The 20,036-nt window shown below is 42.8% G+C and overlaps 1 protein-coding gene across 1 annotated transcript in view; it reads left to right on the top strand.

Moving 5' to 3' along the window:
- KCNQ5 (potassium voltage-gated channel subfamily Q member 5) overlaps window positions 1–17,756 on the top strand; it is a 539,583-nt gene extending 521,827 nt beyond the window's left edge. The window contains exons 11-13 of the mRNA XM_059400156.1: window positions 10,004–10,135; window positions 11,923–12,049; window positions 13,341–17,756. Coding sequence (XP_059256139.1) covers window positions 10,004–10,135; window positions 11,923–12,049; window positions 13,341–14,303 — 1,222 coding nt within the window. The 3' untranslated portion in view covers window positions 14,304–17,756. The remainder of the gene's footprint in view (window positions 1–10,003; window positions 10,136–11,922; window positions 12,050–13,340) is intronic.
- Window positions 17,757–20,036: the final 2,280 nt, after the last annotated feature.

Genomic DNA, 20,036 nt, shown 5'->3' with positions numbered 1-20,036 from the left:
ATTGCTCGTGGCCACATTTTGCTCGGAGGCTGCATTAAACTAATGTTTTCTTGGAAGACACACTTACTCTGCAGCATCTAATTTCTAACCTTTTATTTGGTTATAATTTAAACTGAAACTCCTATTCATTGTTATGACTAAAAATATTCAAGAGCAATCAATGGGTATGGACACTTTATTTATTTACTTATTCATACTTTAAAATGTATGCAGAATTTTATACTCCTAGGGAAACAAAATTCCCAAATTTAGTTACTGGATCAATGCTCACAAAATCCTAAGAGGAGAGTTAACTGTTTGTAGACTTGCTTGAATCTGGAAGTTCTTGCTTAGGTTCTACTATTCTTATCCCCCTTTAAAAAAAAAAAAAAAAAAAAGGTATAGGAGAGCCTACCAAATCGTGAATATAAAACTCAATAATAACAAGTATTAGAAGAACGATATCCATGTGCCAGCAGTTGCGGCCAGAGAATAGGTCCTGTTCCCTAAGTCAGCCAGGTGGGAACTTATACAATAAGGCATCTAAAGGACTGCGTACGAGGGGTGCTAATTTACACATCCCCAGCAAGGATTGGAAGCCGGAAAATGAGATTGGTCAGTGCATCCAGGAGCTCCTCTGTCTTCTTAGTCACTGGCTAGTAGCCCAATGTAACATGAAAGAAAGGTAAAGGAGTCTTGGAGATATAGTTCTATAACTAGCTTTGAAGGATTTTCAGAGTCCAAATATATATATACGCAAATCTGCATTACTGAGTCCTGTTTATGTGTTAACAGAGAAGTAACATTAACAAATCATCCAGGGGCACCTGAGTGGCTCAGTGGGTTAAGCCGCTGCCTTCGGCTCAGGTCATGATCTCGGGGTCTTGGGATCGAGTCCCGCATCGGGCTCTCTGCTCAGCAGGGAGCCTGCTTCCTCCTCTCTCTCTCTGCCTGTCTCTCTGCCTACTTGTGATCTGTCTGTCAAATAAATAAATAAATAAAATCATCCAAACAAGTAACACGCATGCCTTTAATGGTGACCCCCAAATATCAAGTTCCACAGTCCTCATCGTCCGACAAGTTTGCTCAGTGATCAGCACCACCCATCCCCACACCAATCTCTGAAAGGCAAAAGAAGGCTGCCTTGGGGAAGTTTTGGTGATCCAAGGGCCCTGGATCACTTCAAGAATGAGCCCTAGCACCCTTTTATCTGCTTTTAAGGCAGATAGATGCTGTGTTTTTTCTCTTTTTTTCTTTTTTTTAGAGAGAGAATGGGCAGGAGGGGCAGAGGGAGAGGAAGAGAGAATTTTTTTTTAAAGATTTTATTTACTTATTTGTCAGGGAAATAGAGAGCAGAAGCAGGCTTCCTGCTGAGCAAGGAGCCCAATTCGGGACTTGATCCCAATGACCTGAGCCAAAGGCAGCCACTGAACGGACTGAGCCTGCCAGGTGTCCCAGATGCTGTGTTTCTTGCAGTCAGAAGTCAGCGGGTAGGATTATCCATCCTGGGAAGGAGAGGTTATGGAAAGCATGTCAGTAGAGTAGATCAACCCAACTGATGAGCATAAGGTAAGAAGAGGGGTCAGAGGGGGAAATACGCATCCACACCAATAACAGGGTGTGGGAAGGTAAGGGACCATTTCTGCAGCCTGAACAAATCTGGTCATATAATTCCCAGAAGTGAGGGCGCAGAGAGTAAAGGACTGTCCTGTCCAGCTATTGTCCCTGTCACTTACACCAGTTTGGGTTAAACACTTCTCTTCACCCCTCCCACTAGCCTGAGCTTCCCACCCCTTCCACTACACACCGTCTGCCCTCCCAGACAGGAAGGGCTCAAGCAACAGGGTTTATTTCTGCATGGCCGTATTCCTGACATCCAGCACAGAGCCTGGCATGGAGTAGGCACTCAAGAAATGTCTGCTAAGGTGAGCGAAAGAATCCAGGAGTGAATTCTTGAGTCCCACGCGTCAGACACGCCTGGGGCATCGCTTAGGGATGCGACCGCATGGAGCTCATCCAAGGAGCTCCTGGCTCGGGACAAATGAGGCTCTTGGATTCTGTAGGAGCTCCTGGCCCCAGGGACTGCTGCCTTCCACAAGGACTGGAGAGAGGAAGAATCTGGAGACAAATAATCCCTGGAGGCTCCTTCACCTCTGCCAGCCCCTTTTCAGCGGAGTCAGTGCCCCCCTCCCGCCCCCCGTCCCCAGCGCCTCGCCCGGAGCCCAGCCCGACCGCACGGTAGGCGCTCCCACCTCCGTTTCGGAAACTCTTGACCTGGGCTACACCGTGGAATGACCCGAAGAGTTCTACAGAATCTCGGGGCCCACACCCCGGATCATAGAAAACGGAGGGGGGACCGAGGCATCGGCATTATGCGCAGTGCCCGGGAGCCGCCGAGCTCGGGAAGCGCTGCGGTCCGTCTTGCAGCCCGTGAGGCTGCCTCTGCAGTTCACAGTCTGAGCCCTCGCCGCCCGGCCCGCGCTTTGGCTGCGGGCCGGGCTCGTCCATCTGTTCCGTGGCGGCCGCAGTCGCTGCCGCTCCTCTTCTGCTGGTTCCTATCTCTGCATATTCATAAGCAGTGTCGTTCCCCTGATTTAGTCGGCTGGAACAAGACTTCTGCAAGATTTTATAACTCATGGCAGCACAACAAATGCACCTACATTTCCTTATAAGTGCACATGTGTTTGTGTGTATATATAGATATATTCTACCCAGAGTTTAACTTCGCGGTAGTTATTTCTTCGTGCTCAGAAAAGTGTGTGAGCAGACTGCCTTCGGTTTCAGCCGGAGGGGGACGGTTGATCAGGTTTGTGACGAATCTTTTCCCCCCTCTAGTGGTACTGCGCCGCATGTCAGCTTCGGGCGAGGCGTTTCCTTCTCGCAGACCTAGCCAGCCTCCTGCTTCCCCTCACTGCATGGAAACAAGCTTTAGGAGTGTTTGCTCCTGCTGTACTAGTTCTGGGGGTGCAGTTGATGCTCATGAAAAAAAGACGCCACTGAGAGCAGAACTTACCCCCCAGCCTTCGTTTGGTCCTCCCAAGGACCCTCCAGCCACACCAGTAAGAACAGGCCATTCGCTTGGCAGCCTTATTGAGAACGTGTGTGCCAGACACCTGTGAGTGAGGAGAGCTTGTATTATAGCAAAGTATCTTTTTCATTCTTGTTATTTTGTGTTAAAATACAAGATCTGGGCGCCCGGGTGGCTCAGTGTCAGTTGAGCATCTGCCTTTCGCTCAGGTCATGATCTCAGGGTCCTGGGATGGAGCTGGGCCTCCAAGCTCCCTGCCCAGGATGGAGTCTGCTTCCGCCTTTCCTCTGCCTCTCCCCCAACTCATGTTCATGCTCTCTCTCGAATAAATAAAGTCTTAAAAAAATATATATAAGATCTTAATATTAAGGCAATAGTACAATAATGTGATAACAAGCTCAACACTAGAGCCAAACTGGTTCAAATCCCAATTGCACATCTACTAACTATGCAACCACAGGCGAGGTATTTAACCTCTCTATGCCTCAGTTTCCTTACCTACAACATGAAGATGATAGTACTACCCCTCTCATAGGGTGATACTATAAAGTACTACTTGGCATTATCATCTTAATTGTTGAATGTTTCTTTTTTTGTTAAGTCTTTTTAAAATATATTTATTTATTTTAGAAAAAGAGTGGGGGAGGGGCAGAAGGAGAGGAAGAGAATTTCAAGCAGACTCCCTGCTGAGCGCAGAGCCCATGACATGGGACTCGATCTCAGGACCCTGAGATCATGACCTGAACCAAAACCAAAGAGTTGAGTGCTTAACCAACAGAGCCATTCTGTTGGCTCATTCTAGGTGTCCTGATTGTTAAATGTTTCTTAAAGGTCTGAATTTTACTCTAGAATGACTTGCTTAAACACTTCTTGCTACGAGGCAAGATATAGATCATATTAAACATATTTATAAGTATGAAAAGGCCACCAAAGTCTTCTGTTTCTTTTCCCCAGGCCAGCTCATGAGCTTTTGTTTATTCCTGGCCTGAAGGCATTTCCTCATCACTCTTACCTAGACAGTGGAACAGCAAACTATAACCAAAATCCAACCCAATGCTTGTTTTTGTAAATAAAGTTTTATTAGAACACATCTATACTTACTCATTTATGTATTGTCTGTGGTTGCTCTCATGCCACAATGCAAAGTTGAATGGTTTCAACAGAAACCAGACAACCCAGGGCACCTGGGTGGCTCAGTGGATTAAAGCTTCTGCCTTCAGCTCGGGTCATGGTCTCAAGGTCCTGGGATCGGGCCCCACATTGGGCTCTCTGCTCAGCTGGGAGCCTGCTTCCACCACCCCGCCCCCACCTGCCTCTCTGCCTACTTGTGATCTCTCTGTGTCAAAATAAATGAATAAACTTAAAAAAGAAAGAAAGAAAGAAACTAAACAACCCATAAAGCATAAAATATTTACTATCTAGCCCTTTACAGAAAAAACTTTCTGCCCCTTGTCTGTACTTCGAATAGCTCTGGATTTATGCTCCCTGAAATATGCCTGAAGAACTCCAACCTATTCTAAGGTACTCTTTTAAGAAGACCTTGACAAGCATCTGCTTTGCCACAAAACAATATAAACAACTTTGAACAACTGGAGAGTGACTAATCCCCATTCAATTCTCCAGCAAGTGCTTACGGACCCTCTAATACTTGTCCGAGATTATGCTTAGTGCTAGGGTGAAAACCATAGCCCTAAGTCAGTGGGTGAGGTACAGTGCCTCAGATTTACCTCCATGGCCGTGCACTTGAGGGCACAAAGCAAGACCATCTACCCCTGTGAAGGTGAAGGAAAGATGTTCGGGCTGAATACAGAACCGTTAGCATTTCAGGTAGAGTGCAAAGACAGAATCCTAAGAAATTAGCATTTTGGTGACCAAAAAAAAATCCAGGAGGTCTGGAGTGCAGGCTGCATGCAGAGGAATGAATAGAGATGAGCCTCCAGAGAGAGAAGGTGGGGGGGTCCCCATCCATTACCCTCTTCCCTCGGGTTGCGCACCCAGTCTCCTTCGTAGTGCTGCTAAACAAACCTCTCATGTTTGTTAAACCCTGCACCAAGTGTTGGCTTATTGAGGGGAGAGCACATAGGCCTGCATTCAAGGACCTCATACAGTCTGGTGAAGGAGGCGGGTAGATAAGCAAATAATTACAGGGTGGTGTGCTAAGTACTAAAATAGAGGTTGATATGCAAGTGACTAACTACTTTGGAAGAATCACAGAAATTTCCATAAAAGAAGTGACTTTAGAGCTGAGTCTTAAAGATATCATAGGGTTTCGGGGAGAGGAAAGAGCGTGTGCAAATAATTGAAGCCTATGATTTATTGAATGGTGTTTTGTGGACCTGCAAATATTTTTGTTACTGTTGCTGGAACCTCAAGTTCCAAACACAGAATAGGGGGGAGAGGTGAGAGAGGTAGAGGGCGGCCAGTCCGTAAACAGCCTTACACGATATGCTGAGGAATTTGATGTTTACTGGAGGGGCTGTGGAGAACCAATGAAGGATCTTAGGATGGGGGGCAATGTGGTCTCACTTTGAAAGATTTTTTTCTTTCTAAGGCTATATGGTATTGCAGATAGAAAGAAGGGAACAGCTTTGAGAGCTATTAGTACGTGGTTGGTCTGTCCTTGGCAAAGGCAAAGTCACGTTATCCTCCTTTATATAAATTACTGGTTTCCAAAAGACTTTTGTTATTAAACATTCCCTCCACATTCATAAAACACGTTGCCCAACTTAGAATTTTCATATCTCACCTCAGGCCTCTTCAGCGTTTTCATTTTCAACCTACAACAAAGACAGTTAAGAAAATCCGTTTGTTGTCCATTGGCGCCTGGCTGGCTCAGTCAGCGGAGCCTGCGACTCTTGATCTTGGGCCTGTGGGTGCGAACCCCCATGCTGAGTGTGGCGAGTGCTCAAAAAAACTAGAATGAAATAAAATAATTTTTTTTAAGAAAATATATTTGTTGTTCATCTTAGAAAACTTAATCCCTGACAGGTAAAATAGTTTGTTTACACTCGGTCATGTCCTGATAAATGCTAAGCAACTAGCAGTCCTAGATGGGAAACTGATGGTCTTCTGTGGTGTTTGGGTATGCCCACATGATGACAGCTGAGTCAATATGAGAGTTCTTAATAGGCTTACCATAGATTCCTACACATCGTATCACTCCTTGGAGGTACTGCTTTCCCTCTGGTGCTTTCCTTATAGACTTTCCTACTTTCATGTAAGGAATTAAAAACTGGATTAATAGGGGCACCTGGGTGGCTCAATCCATTAAGCCTCTGCCTTCAGCTCAGGTCATAATCCCAGGGTCCTGGGATGGAGCTCCGCCTCAGGCTCCCTCTGAGGGAAGCCTGCTTCTCCTTCTCCCACTCTCACTGTTTGTGTTCCCTCTCTTGCTATCTCTCTTTCTGTGTCAAATACATAAATACAATATTTTTTTAAAGAAATAAATTTAAAAAAAAATTCGATTAATAACACCATTTCAGTTATTTGAAAAAGAGGAGTATATGCAGGATTGGACTGAAGCCAGCTTGTACTCTCGGGAGCTTAATGTTACATTTTTGGGAATTTTGCTGCTTGTTATATACAGCCATTATTAAACTTTAAATTGTATAAACTCACAATTAAATAAGTTATATTTAAAACAAAGGCAATACACATTCAACACTCATTTTACTACATATTACTCTCTATTGTATCTGTATGGCATAAATACTATGTAATGATAATATTGCACATCTCTTCCCAACTTCTTGTTCAGTGATGTCACATTGATAGCTTGAAATATGAAGTGTGGTAGGAGTATTTGTACCATGGAAATTGGCAAGCAATACAAATCAAAATTATAAATATTGATCAAATTTATTTAAAAATGGATTTTTCTTTAATTTAGCTAGTTCATAAATGGTAAATTATGCAAATAAAATGAAATTATCGTGGTCTGCTTAAAATATGACCGAGTATGGGCCAGAGTATAATTCTGTCTACTGAATGCCTTCAAATTGTTCTTTTGTTAAAGTATTTGTGAAAGGAAAAGAGAAAAACATGCAACTCTTGAGGCAAATTACCATGGAGCAGTCACACAACTCCCTACAAGAAACAGGGGCAGGGCCCCCTGCAGACAAAACAGATCATTCACTTTGGAGGTGTGTGGGCCCCCCACTAGGCAGCCACACCACAGACCACTAATGCCTAAGCTACAGCCTATGGGAATACACCAACTCATGCCAAAGCTCGTCCCTCTGCATGTAGCCAGTCGTTTACCATAGCCCAGGAAAAAAAAATTGCCAAGATCCCAGCCAATCTTTTCAGCATCTGAAGAATTAATGCCACAGGAAAGCAGGAGGTGATGTGAGAGTGAGAACCAGATATATCTGGGTGAGATTCTGGCTTTGCCCCTTACTGGTTGCTAGTGAGGGGGCAAGTCACATAGGTTCTCTGAATCTCAGTTTCCCCAAATGTGAAAGGGAAATAAGACTGTCTTAAGGGCTGTTGAATATAAGACATCTATACTTCACCTAATGGGCACCTAGGCAGCTCAGTGGGTTAAGTGTCTGCCTTTGGCTAGGGTCATGGTCCCAGAGTCCTGGTATCTGGCAGCACTGGGCTCCGTGCTCATGGGGCGCCTGCTTCTCCCTCTGCCCCTCCCCCTACTCATGTTGTCTCTCTTGCTCACTCTCTCTCTCTAAGTAGATAAAATCTTTTAAAAAGAAAAAAAAGTACTTACACAACAAGTGGTAATCTTATTGAAAACACAAGCAACAACAATTAAAAACCACCTAAGGGATGTATAAAGATGATTTTTTTTCTCCCCCTCTACCCCCCCACCCACCCAGACAACATTAGCTACTCTGAAGATAAGTAAAGAGGGTCTGGGCTGTTAGATTAGCCTTTCTTCTGATTTTATTCTTATTATTACCTAGATGAGCAGATCTTTTCTTTTTCTCTTTCCTTACTTCTCTTATTCAACAAATGTTCCTTTCCACAGTGCAGAGGGAACTGTGCTCACCTCTGAGTACACCGTGTTGAAGAATGGTGATCATAATACTCAGGGTAGAAGCAGCAGTAGTAATAAGAGCTAACATTTCTTACGCACTTCCCCCTCGCCCCCACCTGTTGAATAAAAGAGGCCCAGTCCTACTTTCATGTACCTGACAATTTAATGTGGGGAAACAGATAGTTAACAAATAATTACTCAGGGCCAGAAATTTCACAGGGTAGGTATTTCATTAGTTTTCACAAGTTTTTTAATATAGGAGACTGAGCCCCCAAACAAATTTGATAAACAAATTTGGAACTAAAGCTAGATACTAAGAGGTTAAAATAAAACAGAGCTCCTCTACTTTCCTCTGAATAATGCTTAAATGTTTCTGTAAACAAAAACAAACAATGAAAGAGACCAAAAAAGTTTATCCTGGACAAAGAAGAGATTGATGGGGAAAATATTGTGGAGAGAGAGTGTAAGAATGTTATGGATAAATGATTCCAAAATAATTAAGATACAATTAATTTGAAGTTAATAATATAACTACAAGATAGAGTTTGGGGCTTCCTAACCAATAAGACAAGTTGGGGTCCTTGCAATCAGCTATCAGTTAGGATACATAGTGAATATTTTCTGTTTAAATTTTACATTTAGACCTAATCTTCCCACTTTCCACAAGGTACACCAAATTGGGGTTTGCAGAGCCTAATTGACTGATTCCCAGTCTGGGATCCATCCAGGAGTCTATGAGCCATTTAAAAGTTGAAAAAACACTGGCAGGCTTAACATTTACCTGCACTAAGGCTGCATAGACTCATTAAAATGTTATGCTTCTTTGCTTTCTTCAGAAATAATACCAAGTTATTGCAGTAACTGTTTTTCCTTGGCAACTTAGCTATTTATGGCATCATGAGATTTATTGATGAAATATTGTTTTAGGGGCACCTGGGTGGCTGTCATTAGGCATCTGACTTTGTCTGGGGTCGCGATCCCAGGTTCCTGGGATGGAGACCTGAGTCAGGCTCCCTCCTCAGTGGGAAGCCTGCTCTCCCTCTCCCTCTCCTACTCCCCCTGTTTGTGTTCCTGCTCTCGCTGTCTCTCTCTGTCAAATAAATAAATACAAATCTTTTTTTTTTAATTTTTTAAAGAAATATTGTTTTAAAACATGAGGTCCAGGGCACCTGGGTGGCTCAGTGGGTTAAGCATCTGCCTTTGGCTTAGGTCGTGATCTCAGGGTCCTAGAACAGAGCTCGTGCTCAGCAAGGAGTCTGCTTCTCCCTCTGTTGGCCCCTTCCCCCTGCTTATTCTCCCCACCCCCCACTGCTTATTCTAACACTCACGTGTTCTCTCTCTCTCAAATAAAATCTTTTAAAAAAAGAAAAAAGCATGAGGTCTTTGTCGGGGAAGTATTGTAATAAAAGAGATCTCTGGTTCTGAAACCTTAGATATCCAACTGTAGTGGATGAATGTGTTACATTCGAAACAAAAGGAACTTGGCTACCTAATTGAGCAGTATTCTGCAAAAGTAATTTATGAAACAGAATTTTCATAAATTTCTATATGAATGTATTTCTCTAGAAAGAGTAAGTTTTTGCAGACATATCTACATCTGAAATTGCATAGTTACATAAAAGACCATTTTAACAATTTTTATATTTCTTAAGGGACGCAGTCTAGGTGTTATTTCTTAAACTTCTGAGGGTCACATAAAGAAGGCAGAATTGCATTTTGACTTTGATTTTAACTCAGGGTTTCAGTGAACAGCAAAAATGTATAACACTTAGCATTAAGTCTCTTTTGTGTGTTTTTTGACTCTCAGTGTGTGCCTCCCGTGAGATATTCTTAAATTGCCCACTATAATCTTAGGCTTTTATGTTGCATTTCTGAAGGAACCTAAAATAATGTGATGCTTGACTTTTTTTTCCCCCAGAGTTCGCATATTTACTAGCAAGCCATTTGGGTAACTTCTTTTAGCAGAGTTATGGAGATTAACATGGAACATGTTGCTTTTACAGGATTATGAAATTTCATGTTGCAAAACGGAAGTTTAAGGAAACATTACGCCCCTATGATGTAAAAGATGTCATTGAACAATATTCTGCTGGTCATCTAGACATGTTATGTAGAATTAAAAGTCTCCAAACACGGTAAGCAATAGAAATGTGATTTGTTGGGAAGGAACGGGCATAAAAACCGTCTGAGGGTAACTTCTCTGTTGTAGAGAAAACTCTCTGAAGCTTAGAGTTCTGATTCATTTTTCATGGATAACTGGACTTTTGCTTTTAGTGTAGATTTTTTATTTAAGGATATTAATCAGACATGAAAAGCCTCCGTCTGCAGCCTGCAATATCTCAGTATTCTCATCTGTAAAAATAGGGATAATGTGATTGCCTCATAAGGTGTCATGAAGACTGAATGAGTTCCTACACACTAAACAAGTGCCCAGTAACTGTTAATGGTTGTCGCTGATGCCATTTGAATGATTACTGCTATTGTTGTTTTGTTATTCTCGGAATCCCAACCATCCTTCCAGAAGAAGCCGTCCTTCTTCCTCGTCAAATTGTACCCACCTATCTGGCCTCAAGAAACAGACCTTTCCCTTCTCTGACCTCCTACAGCCATTGAGAGCTGTCACGGAGCATAGAGACACTCATGATCTTGGTATTCAATCTTGCCCAAGAATTGGACTCAAAAACGAGTGGTTGGCTCTTGTGTTGTTTCCTGGGTGCAAGTCTGTTCCCCTGCTTGTGACTAAGACTGGGCATTTGCCTTTCTTAGGGTCCTGTACTGTCTCTCTGGTGAGCATCTTACTCAGTGATGAAAAGAGTTTGGTGTCTTACTCCAATCACATTTGATTATGTTCTCTTGAAGCCAGAATGTCCAGTCATATCAGTTTTTTAAGAGTCTTGCTTCATTCTCAGGCACAAATTACCAGTGTGGGTGTTGGAAGAGTTCTGAAAACACAAGGAGGGGGTCTTAAACATTTGTTTATATGCCCATAGCACACTTAGCTCAGCGGGAGGCATATACCAGGCCCTTAGTAAACCACCTGGTGATCAATTCTAGAAATCACAATTTGTTCGTCCGTTCATTCATTTATCCAGCAGACAATTATTGAGCCCTTAATGTGTGCCAGGCACTATGGACGTTCAGAGATTAATAAAATAATGACTTAGTCCTTGTGGAGTTTGCAGTATAACAGATGAGATTCACGGCAGGAGGTGGGCACTGCCTGTCAACTGGAATGCTGAGTCCGTCCTGATAATTGAGCTCCAGCACACACACACAAGAAAGTAATTCCCACTTCAGGGGATCAAGTCTCCTTGGAAATGGTTTTAACTCATCCTGTGGTGGTGTTACAGTCTCGGCCCACGTGGTCATGGTCTTCCAAGTTCTTTAATAGAACTATTATAAAACAAGGGTTTTTATAAAATTGAACTGCTACAGAAGTTGTAGAACTAATCTTGAGTTTCCAGCGCGTTCTCCAACTAGAATTCCAAAAGGTGGAGACGATCACTTTCTATGGGCTTAGCTCCCGCATATCAGATGTGCAGTAAATGTTCACTGAAGCATCTGTTCTATTAACATGAAATAATCATAGTTACGACTTTGTCATATTTTCAGCAGTTAAATTCAGGAAATGCGTGGTCGGAGATGCAAACAGACAAATTACTTTGTAGTTCAGGACAATTTCGCCTACAGAAGATTGCCCATAAGTGACTTCATCACAGACCAGAATAATGAGAAAATTAATCTCATGTGTAATTCTCATGTTAAGAAAATAAGCACATCAACTGGAACAAGCTCATTTTTATGACATCTTACATAAATTAAAGATAATTGTCTTTAATTTTTCTTTTCAAAATACTTCGTTCTGGCCCGGGGCAATCTCCGTCTTCAACATTTATAATCTGATCTCCTCTTTCTCTGATAGTGTTGACCAAATTCTCGGAAAAGGGCAAATCACGTCAGATAAGAAGAGCCGGGAGAAAATAACAGCAGAACACGAAACCCCCGATGACCTCAGTATGCTCGGCCGGGTGGTCAAGGTGGAGAAGCAGGTATGATCCAACTGGAGTGGCTAACTTTTCCATCCAAATTTTTTTTAATCAAAAATTAGGTCATTTGATGTATTTTAGTGATTAAAAATTTTTTAGGATTTTATTTATTTATTTGATACAGAGAGGGACCGAGGGAGAAGCAGACTCCCTGCTGAGCAGGGAGCCCAATGTAGGGCTCAATCCTGGGACCCTGGGATCTTGACCTGAGCTGAAGGTAGACGCTTAACCGACTGAGTCACCCAGGTGCCCCAGTGATTCTTAATATATTTTAAAAGAAGAAAATCAAGAAAGAGTGAATGCAACTACATTTTTTATGCATAGACAGTGTTCTCTAAAACACTTGGATTCCCATGTAAGGAATGAACAATTTCATCTCATCGATGAATATGTGAACTGGAAGCAACTATAGACTTTCCACAGTAAAATAACAGATCTATTTTTTGTATGTGTTTTGGTGACTGTCACTGTCTCTCTTTTTCACTCTTTTGTAAAAAACAACACCAAACCTCAGTTATTAGCCCTGAAGCTGTATCTTCTCATACAAAGATAATTGTCCAAACCAAGAAACAGAGTCTTAACTAACTACAGAGAACACCCGGATGGTTACCAGAGGGGAAGTAGGGGGTGGGGATTTAAATAGGTGAAGGGGATTAAAGAATATACTTATTATATGAGGACTGAGTACCTTATGGAATTGCAGAGTCACTATATTGTACACCTGAAACTAATATAACACTTCTGTTAACTACACTGGAATTAAAATTAAAAACTTAATAAAAAAAAAAAGACAGTTGTCCAGAAATCAAATTGCTCCCCCAATCCAATCAAAAATATCTCAAGTATTAATTCGGAAGCATTTTATATCTTTGTTAATTAATTATTAATTATTAAGCATTTTGTACCTTTATTTTTAAATTCAGAATCACCTACATTGATATTTAAGGTCTTGATTTCATCAGAGGAGTTCCTCGCTAAAATGCCATAGAGTCCCAGAATCATTTCTTGGAGGAGGCTTGGCAAAGGCAACTTGATTGGGCTGGGGGTCTTGCAGCTGCTTTTGTAAAGGCTTATATGTTTTTTTGAGAACATCAATCATCCGTTTTAAGTTAAGGGGGAGGAGTTTTAGGGGGAGATGATGCAGAGACTGAAGCTCACCTCTCCCTCTAAATTATCCCTTGCCCACCCACCCCCCAAACACACCACTAGACATACATGCTGCAGTGGCTCTAGAAACGAAGCCCATTCTTCCAACGGGTTATAACTCAAATGTGACCATTTCCCCCACCCTTAGGTACAGTCCATCGAGTCCAAGCTGGACTGCCTGCTCGATATATATCAACAGGTCCTCCGGAAAGGCTCTGCCTCCGCCCTCACTTTGGCCTCATTCCAGATCCCACCTTTTGAATGTGAACAGACATCTGACTATCAGAGCCCCGTGGATAGCAAAGACCTGTCCAGTTCGGCGCAGAACAGCGGCTGCTTATCCAGATCGGCGAGCGCCAACATCTCTCGAGGCCTGCAGTTCATCCTGACGCCAAATGAGTTCAGCGCTCAGACTTTCTACGCGCTTAGCCCTACTATGCACAGCCAAGCAACACAGGTGCCAATGAGTCAAAGTGACGGCTGCGCAGCGGCGGCCGCCAGCAACCTTGCAAACCAAATAAGCGTGGCCCCTAAGCCAGCAGCCCCAACAACTTTACAGATCCCGCCTCCTCTCCCAGTCATCAAGCATCTGCCCAGGCCCGAGACCCTGCACCCGAACCCCGCAGGCTTACAGGAAAGCATTTCCGACGTCACCACCTGCCTTGTTGCCTCCAAGGAAAATGTTCAGGTTGCACAGTCAAATCTGACCAAGGACCGTTCTCTAAGGAAAAGCTTTGACATGGGGGGAGAGACTCTGTTATCTGTCCACCCCGCTGTGCCCAAGGACTTGGGCAAATCTCTGTCGGTGCAAAACCTGATCAGGTCGACAGAGGAACTGAATATACAGCTTTCTGGGAGTGAGTCAAGTGGCTCCAGAGGCAGCCAAGATTTTTACCCCAAATGGAGGGAATCCAAATTGTTTATAACTGATGAAGAGGTGGGTCCCGAAGAGACTGAGACAGACACGTTCGATGCCATGCCGCAGCCTGCCAGGGAAACCGCTTTCGCATCGGACTCTCTAAGGACTGGAAGATCGCGATCATCTCAGAGCATTTGTAAGGCAGGAGAAAGCACGGAAGCCCTCAGCTTGCCTCATGTCAAACTGAAATAAGGTCTCCGTTTTCCTTCTAGCAAAGCAGTTCCTTTAGCCATACATATCGTTGCATGAACTATTTTGAAAGCCCTTCTAAAAAGTTGAAATTGCAAGAATCAGGAAGAACATGAAAGGCAGTTTATAAGCCCGTTATCTTTTAATTGCATGAAAATGCATGTTTAGGGATGGCTGAAATTCCAAGGTACATCAACATTAACCCACTCATTTAGTAACGTACCTTGCGTTTAAAATCCTGAGAAACCAAACACTGCTAACGCTATGGGGTGTGTGAAAATGTCAAGATTAGGTCACTTAGAAGATTTGACTCTTGTGTTTTGAAATTACAGGAGTAAACAACTTCAAATTTCAGGCATTTCTGCTTTGTGATTAAATACAAAATACGTTTTCAAAATTAGGCCATAATGTATCTGTAAACACAATGGCTACCATCAACCGCTGCTAACAAGGTATCAAGTAAAGCAGAACTTGGGAATCATAGAAATGGCTGCTTCTTTCAAGATATCTGCCAACCCATTCCTATTCAGTCATTTTATTATTGATGTAATTTGAATGTCAATCTGTGTGCTTTTGGTGATTCAACGCTGTGGCAAGCAATTTTGCACATCATTTCCATGTTGTCCTTTATGACGAGAATGTTCTTCAATTAGAACGCGTGCAAATAATGAGATTCAGGGCCAGTGGGGCAAACAGACTATCTGACACATGTGACTTCACGGGAACATAGTCCACAATGGCTGAATCAACTTTATACGTAGTCGACTTCTACACACGCCAGTACAGTACTGATGAGTAGAAGGACCAGGGCTCTGGGGCTGATCTCTCTGCAGTGGCGTCCCCCCACCCCCCAACCCCGGCTTGCCAGGACTGCCACAGGGAAGGGGGAAGTGTGAGAAACCATTCCCACTAAACTGGTAATACAGGCAGGATCCCCGGGAATTAGACGTTTGCGTAAGACTGAGATGAGCACGGCTTGAAAAGAATCCAGACACAACACCAGGAAATAGGTGAAGTTAACGAAAATAGCTTTGCCCTCAGAGGGCAATGTGAGGGAGGAAAATCAAACCAAAATAGAAGAACTTGATCTTTTTAGGAAATGAATATTGCTAGGGAATTCGACTACCTAAACATCCCTTATTCTTATATATAAATGGAGAATTTTGCAACGTGTTTATTTTTTACTATGCCCTGAATGTTTTTTGCTATTAACCTAGTACGTTTTGCATATGGAAGGCTGTAACTAAACTTCCTTTACTTTTTTATACTGTAGCGAATGTTTTCTATGCTCCCCCAAGAATGTTGCCCCAAACCTCAAATTAGGGGTTCTGTTTCCTGGTGTGCACATTCACAGTTAGAAGCCAGGTACCCCCGGTAGGGTCTGCAGATCAGAAACACTTACATCATATAGCACAGCAGCAAGGACCCAAGGGAAGCAAAACCAGAGAGGCACTCACCAGAAAGCAAGCCCCGCCCACTGCTTGTTGGAAACCTGTCCAGTGTTCTCAGAACTTCAGCCAAGGTCACGGCATTCAAAAGGCAAGGGGGAGCCAGAGAGCCCTTCAGTTCAGTTCCAGTCCAGTCACAGAAGGACTTAGGGAAGGAAGAGTTTTTTTCCTTGGGACATAGTGCTTCTCCAAAAAAAAAACCTTCAGCGGCCAGGAAGACAAAGCAGGGATAGCAACTGGCTGTCCAAAGGCAAAAGGAGGCCCTGAAATCCACCCATCCTCCCCAACTGTCTCCCCAACTGGTCGTCTCCAATCCCCAACCCTCCTCCTACCTTTCTTCTCCATTAACTTCTCAGTTCCCTGCCACTGTTTTGCTCCTGAACTTCGCCAGGCTTTACCCAGCTTCCATCCCCAAGTAAACCACTTCTCTGCTCTTCCTCAGATAGGCTTCTCACCCTTCAAAAATCCTTGTCCCTTTTGATAAACACTGAAATTTTAAACACCTCCTCTTCTCAACCCACCTGGATTCTAGCACACTTCCCTGGAGTGTATCATTCAGCGTCTTCTTGGCTGCTGGAGACATGCAGAAGTTAGGGTCTAAATTTTACACTCCAGTCAAAAAGAATTTTATCAAGCTTCTAAAACAATGACTTTCGTTTTTGAAGCACAGAATTTTAGTAAATTATGAAATGCAATTTTTCACCTACTATGTTTCCACTCAACCTGAACTTGTGATACACCCTCCCAAGGAGGTTGTACACCACACACACATGCACACGTGCACACACACACAAACACACACATCATTCCACTGGCTTAGAGCCAGACACCTGCCACGCACTTGGCAGGATCTCTCCAATTATCAGTTGAGGAAGAGGAGGGAGGCAGCAACTTTCAGGTAGCACTGATTCCTGGATATTCCCTGTCCTGGATCGAACCCCACTGGCAGCAGGAATTCTGAATGTATTGGGGACCCCTCTTTAGGCCTCCGACACAGTATAGTTCATCCAGCATTACTGAAGACTGAAGATTCAGAAACAAACCCCAAATGCATCACTGAGGTCTTAATCATAGCAAAATGTGATAAACCATGATGTGAAAAACTTTTATACATTGAAGCCATGACTATTTTGTGTCTATCTCTTACTCTAGCACAAAAACTCTTGGATGTTCGGAGATAGTTGTACTGTATGAAAACTGCAGGGTTTTGTCTGTTGTTTTACTCTCTATAGAGTTGAGAGGGGTCTCCCATTTACACTTAGCGAAGTCCCATTGGTCAAGGCCAAATGGTGTCTTGAAGCACAATTTAGCTGAGAACTGAGCAGCCACGTGCTTTCTCAGTTCAAGTTTGTCTGCCTTCAATATGTAGGGCTGATCAAGTTAATGCTTACTAGCAAACATCCCCTTATATGAGGCTGACTAAAAATATTGCTGTGTCTGGTCTAAACGTTTGCATTTTGTTCAATTAAATTAATTATCTGTGGGTTGCCAGTTTTGTTTTAAGTAAGAGACACTTTATTGAGTTTTTAAGTCTTTATCTCCTGTTCAAAGGTGCCTTTCTTACCTCCCATTGACTCAGTGATTCTGAAAGTTCACAATTTGCAGGTGGAACAAGTCTAATAGAGAGGAGGAAATCAGGCACAGCGACTAATTCTCATGCCCATTGGCAAAGCAAAACCACAAGAAAGGATGAAACCTGAGCAACTAAAATTAATGGATCACTTTATCCAACCCGACTGAGAAAATGTCAGAAACGTTAACTTATCTCCCCAGAAGCTGATATTTTTTGCCTTAAATGACATGGTTGTGTTTTTGCAAGAGAAACTTAATATAATTACGTGCATTTTAAGTGAGCAGTTCTAAAAGTCAAGTATGACAATACAGTTGTCTGTTCCTGAGAACAAATCAATCAGGAATTTCATACCCATCTCAAGCTATCATTGAAATGTAATCTCCTTTGCTCTCTTTTACTGGGCTCATTTGTTTTAAAGTAAAACATTAAAAAGATGTCTACAAACAGTGTGACTGTTTTTATCTGGAAATAACTGGTTGGTTCTGAATAGACTGCTCCCAGTCAATCAAACTGGCTGTGTACAGATTTGGGGCTGAAATACAAAGTTATCTTCCTGCAGGTCAGTGAAGAAATCCTTGGTAATTTGGGGAGGTGGAGATTTGCAAATGTTTTTGAGGGTGTATCATAAGAAAAATCAGCTCCATGTTAATCAAAACTCAGAAAACAGCACATGTAAGCTTTGTATTAACCATAATAAAGGGGTGTACTAAACAAGTAATAAGAAATCACTGGGTGCCCAGGTATGTGCGCCAACCTGCAGCCCCTGGCTACTCAAAATTACCATGTTGAGGACCTAGCCAGCCCTACCTTACCAGGGAAGGACTTCTCCAAAAGGAATCATTCCCTTCTTCACTAAGATAGCTCGTTCCTTCAGTTTTCCTAGTACTTTTACACTAAGTATCCATGATTAATTCCAGTGGAATGTTAGGACTCTGGAATACAAAGTAACAAAGCACTAACAGAGGCACTTGAGACAAAAGGAAGAAGGTGGGGGTTGTTATCCTGGAGGACAAGGTAAAGGACTTCCCACCATGGCTCTAATGAGACCAAACATGTATGTGCCTAGAGATGAGTGAAAATAAGATTGTGTATGAAACATGCCTGCTTGACCAACTTGAAAGTGTAAATCACTTCCAAACACTTTTGAACTAGTTTATAGCACAATCTCTCACCTCCACCATTTTAAAAGCAAAATATACTTATGACAACTCTTCTACCTTAACCACTGATAGAAATAGGTTCCCATACTTTGAAGCGGCAACTTTTATTAGCCTGGTTTTAACTGCTTCAAAAATGTGGTGCAAGTAAAAATTGTGTTTTTATTAAATTTTCATTACAATAAGACATCACTTTCTAGCCTACCTAATTGCAAATTATTGAAGCTTTTACTACATTTCAAAGCAGAAATTTATCAGATATGTTGTGTATAAACTATAGATTTATGCACGGCCCTGGAAATTACAGCACCACAAAACTGGTAAATGGCAAATGTTTTTGTTCAAATAAATAAACAGAAAATCCAAAGGTACATCCGTATGACTTCTCTTTACCTGTTCACATGATTCATTATGTGTTCCCATGACTCATTCACATGATGCCTTGGCGTGACTTCCTTCCTGGGTTGCCAGTCCTTGCCCACCCCTGTTATCCCAAGGAATGAGGTCCTCGAGTGTTCCCTTGCTGCAGCTCCGAATGCCATGAGGACATTACACCAAACACATCATAAACGCTTTTGAATATCTCTGAAACTCCTTACCTAAGCCCTCTGGACAATGATACAGTACCACCATCTGTTACCAGAGATCCTACCACTGGCTTTGGTGCTGAAGAGTCCTCTGCCATTCCATGATGGGAAGACTAGTTCTTCTCTCAGTCCCCAAGCCACTGATTGCCCCCATGATTGGGTGGGGTCACTCCCATACTCCTCATTCCCCATATCTGCTACATCTCACTCTCACTCTTTCTCCTCATAAACATGAGTAGTCTTCCACATTACCAGGAACCCTAAGGAACTTACCTTCCTCTCTATTTTACCCAACATCTCACTTTCCCAGTAGAACCAAACTACTTACAAAATAAGGTGTTTCCATTCCCACAGCATCCATCCTCTAGCCAACTTGATAATCAGACCTATGCCCATTCAACAGTGCAGAAAAACCACTCATCAGTTCACCCATGACCTTCTAGAAAGTTGATTCAATGGGTACATTCATCAGCATCCCCCTTGGCTTTTCTGAGGTAGTTGACACCAAAGCCACTATCAAAACCGCTTCCTAGTTTGATTCCTACCCCCTCTGAATTGATCATTATTTACTTTTCCAAGCTCCCTACTGCTCTTAATCCCTTAACTGTTGATGTTTCCACAAATTCCATCACCGGCTTCTTCCCTTTTCTCCTCTCCCTTCACACTCTGCCCAAGGTTGTCTCATTTCTAACATCAACCATGGGATGATCCCACCCAGTCACGGATCTCCACCCAGATTTTCCCCCCAAGCACCACCCAGAGTCACTCCAGATGCCTCACACCCAACTGAAATTACTTGAGAACAGGGACATCTCATCCCCACAACACCTCAGCCTCTCACACAATGCTGTGCAGCAGGCACCCGATAATGCTGAGTGGATCAAATTGTGTTGGTCTCTCTGATCCTTTATTCAGCTTTCAGCAACTTACAATCCGTAACTTCACAGGTCTTTTAAGTCAAGAAAAGAGGG

The sequence above is a fragment of the Mustela nigripes genome, chromosome 5 (genome assembly GCF_022355385.1).
Source record: "Mustela nigripes isolate SB6536 chromosome 5, MUSNIG.SB6536, whole genome shotgun sequence".
Taxonomy (NCBI): domain Eukaryota; kingdom Metazoa; phylum Chordata; class Mammalia; order Carnivora; family Mustelidae; genus Mustela; species Mustela nigripes.
This window is presented reverse-complemented; position numbering and strand designations above follow the sequence as displayed.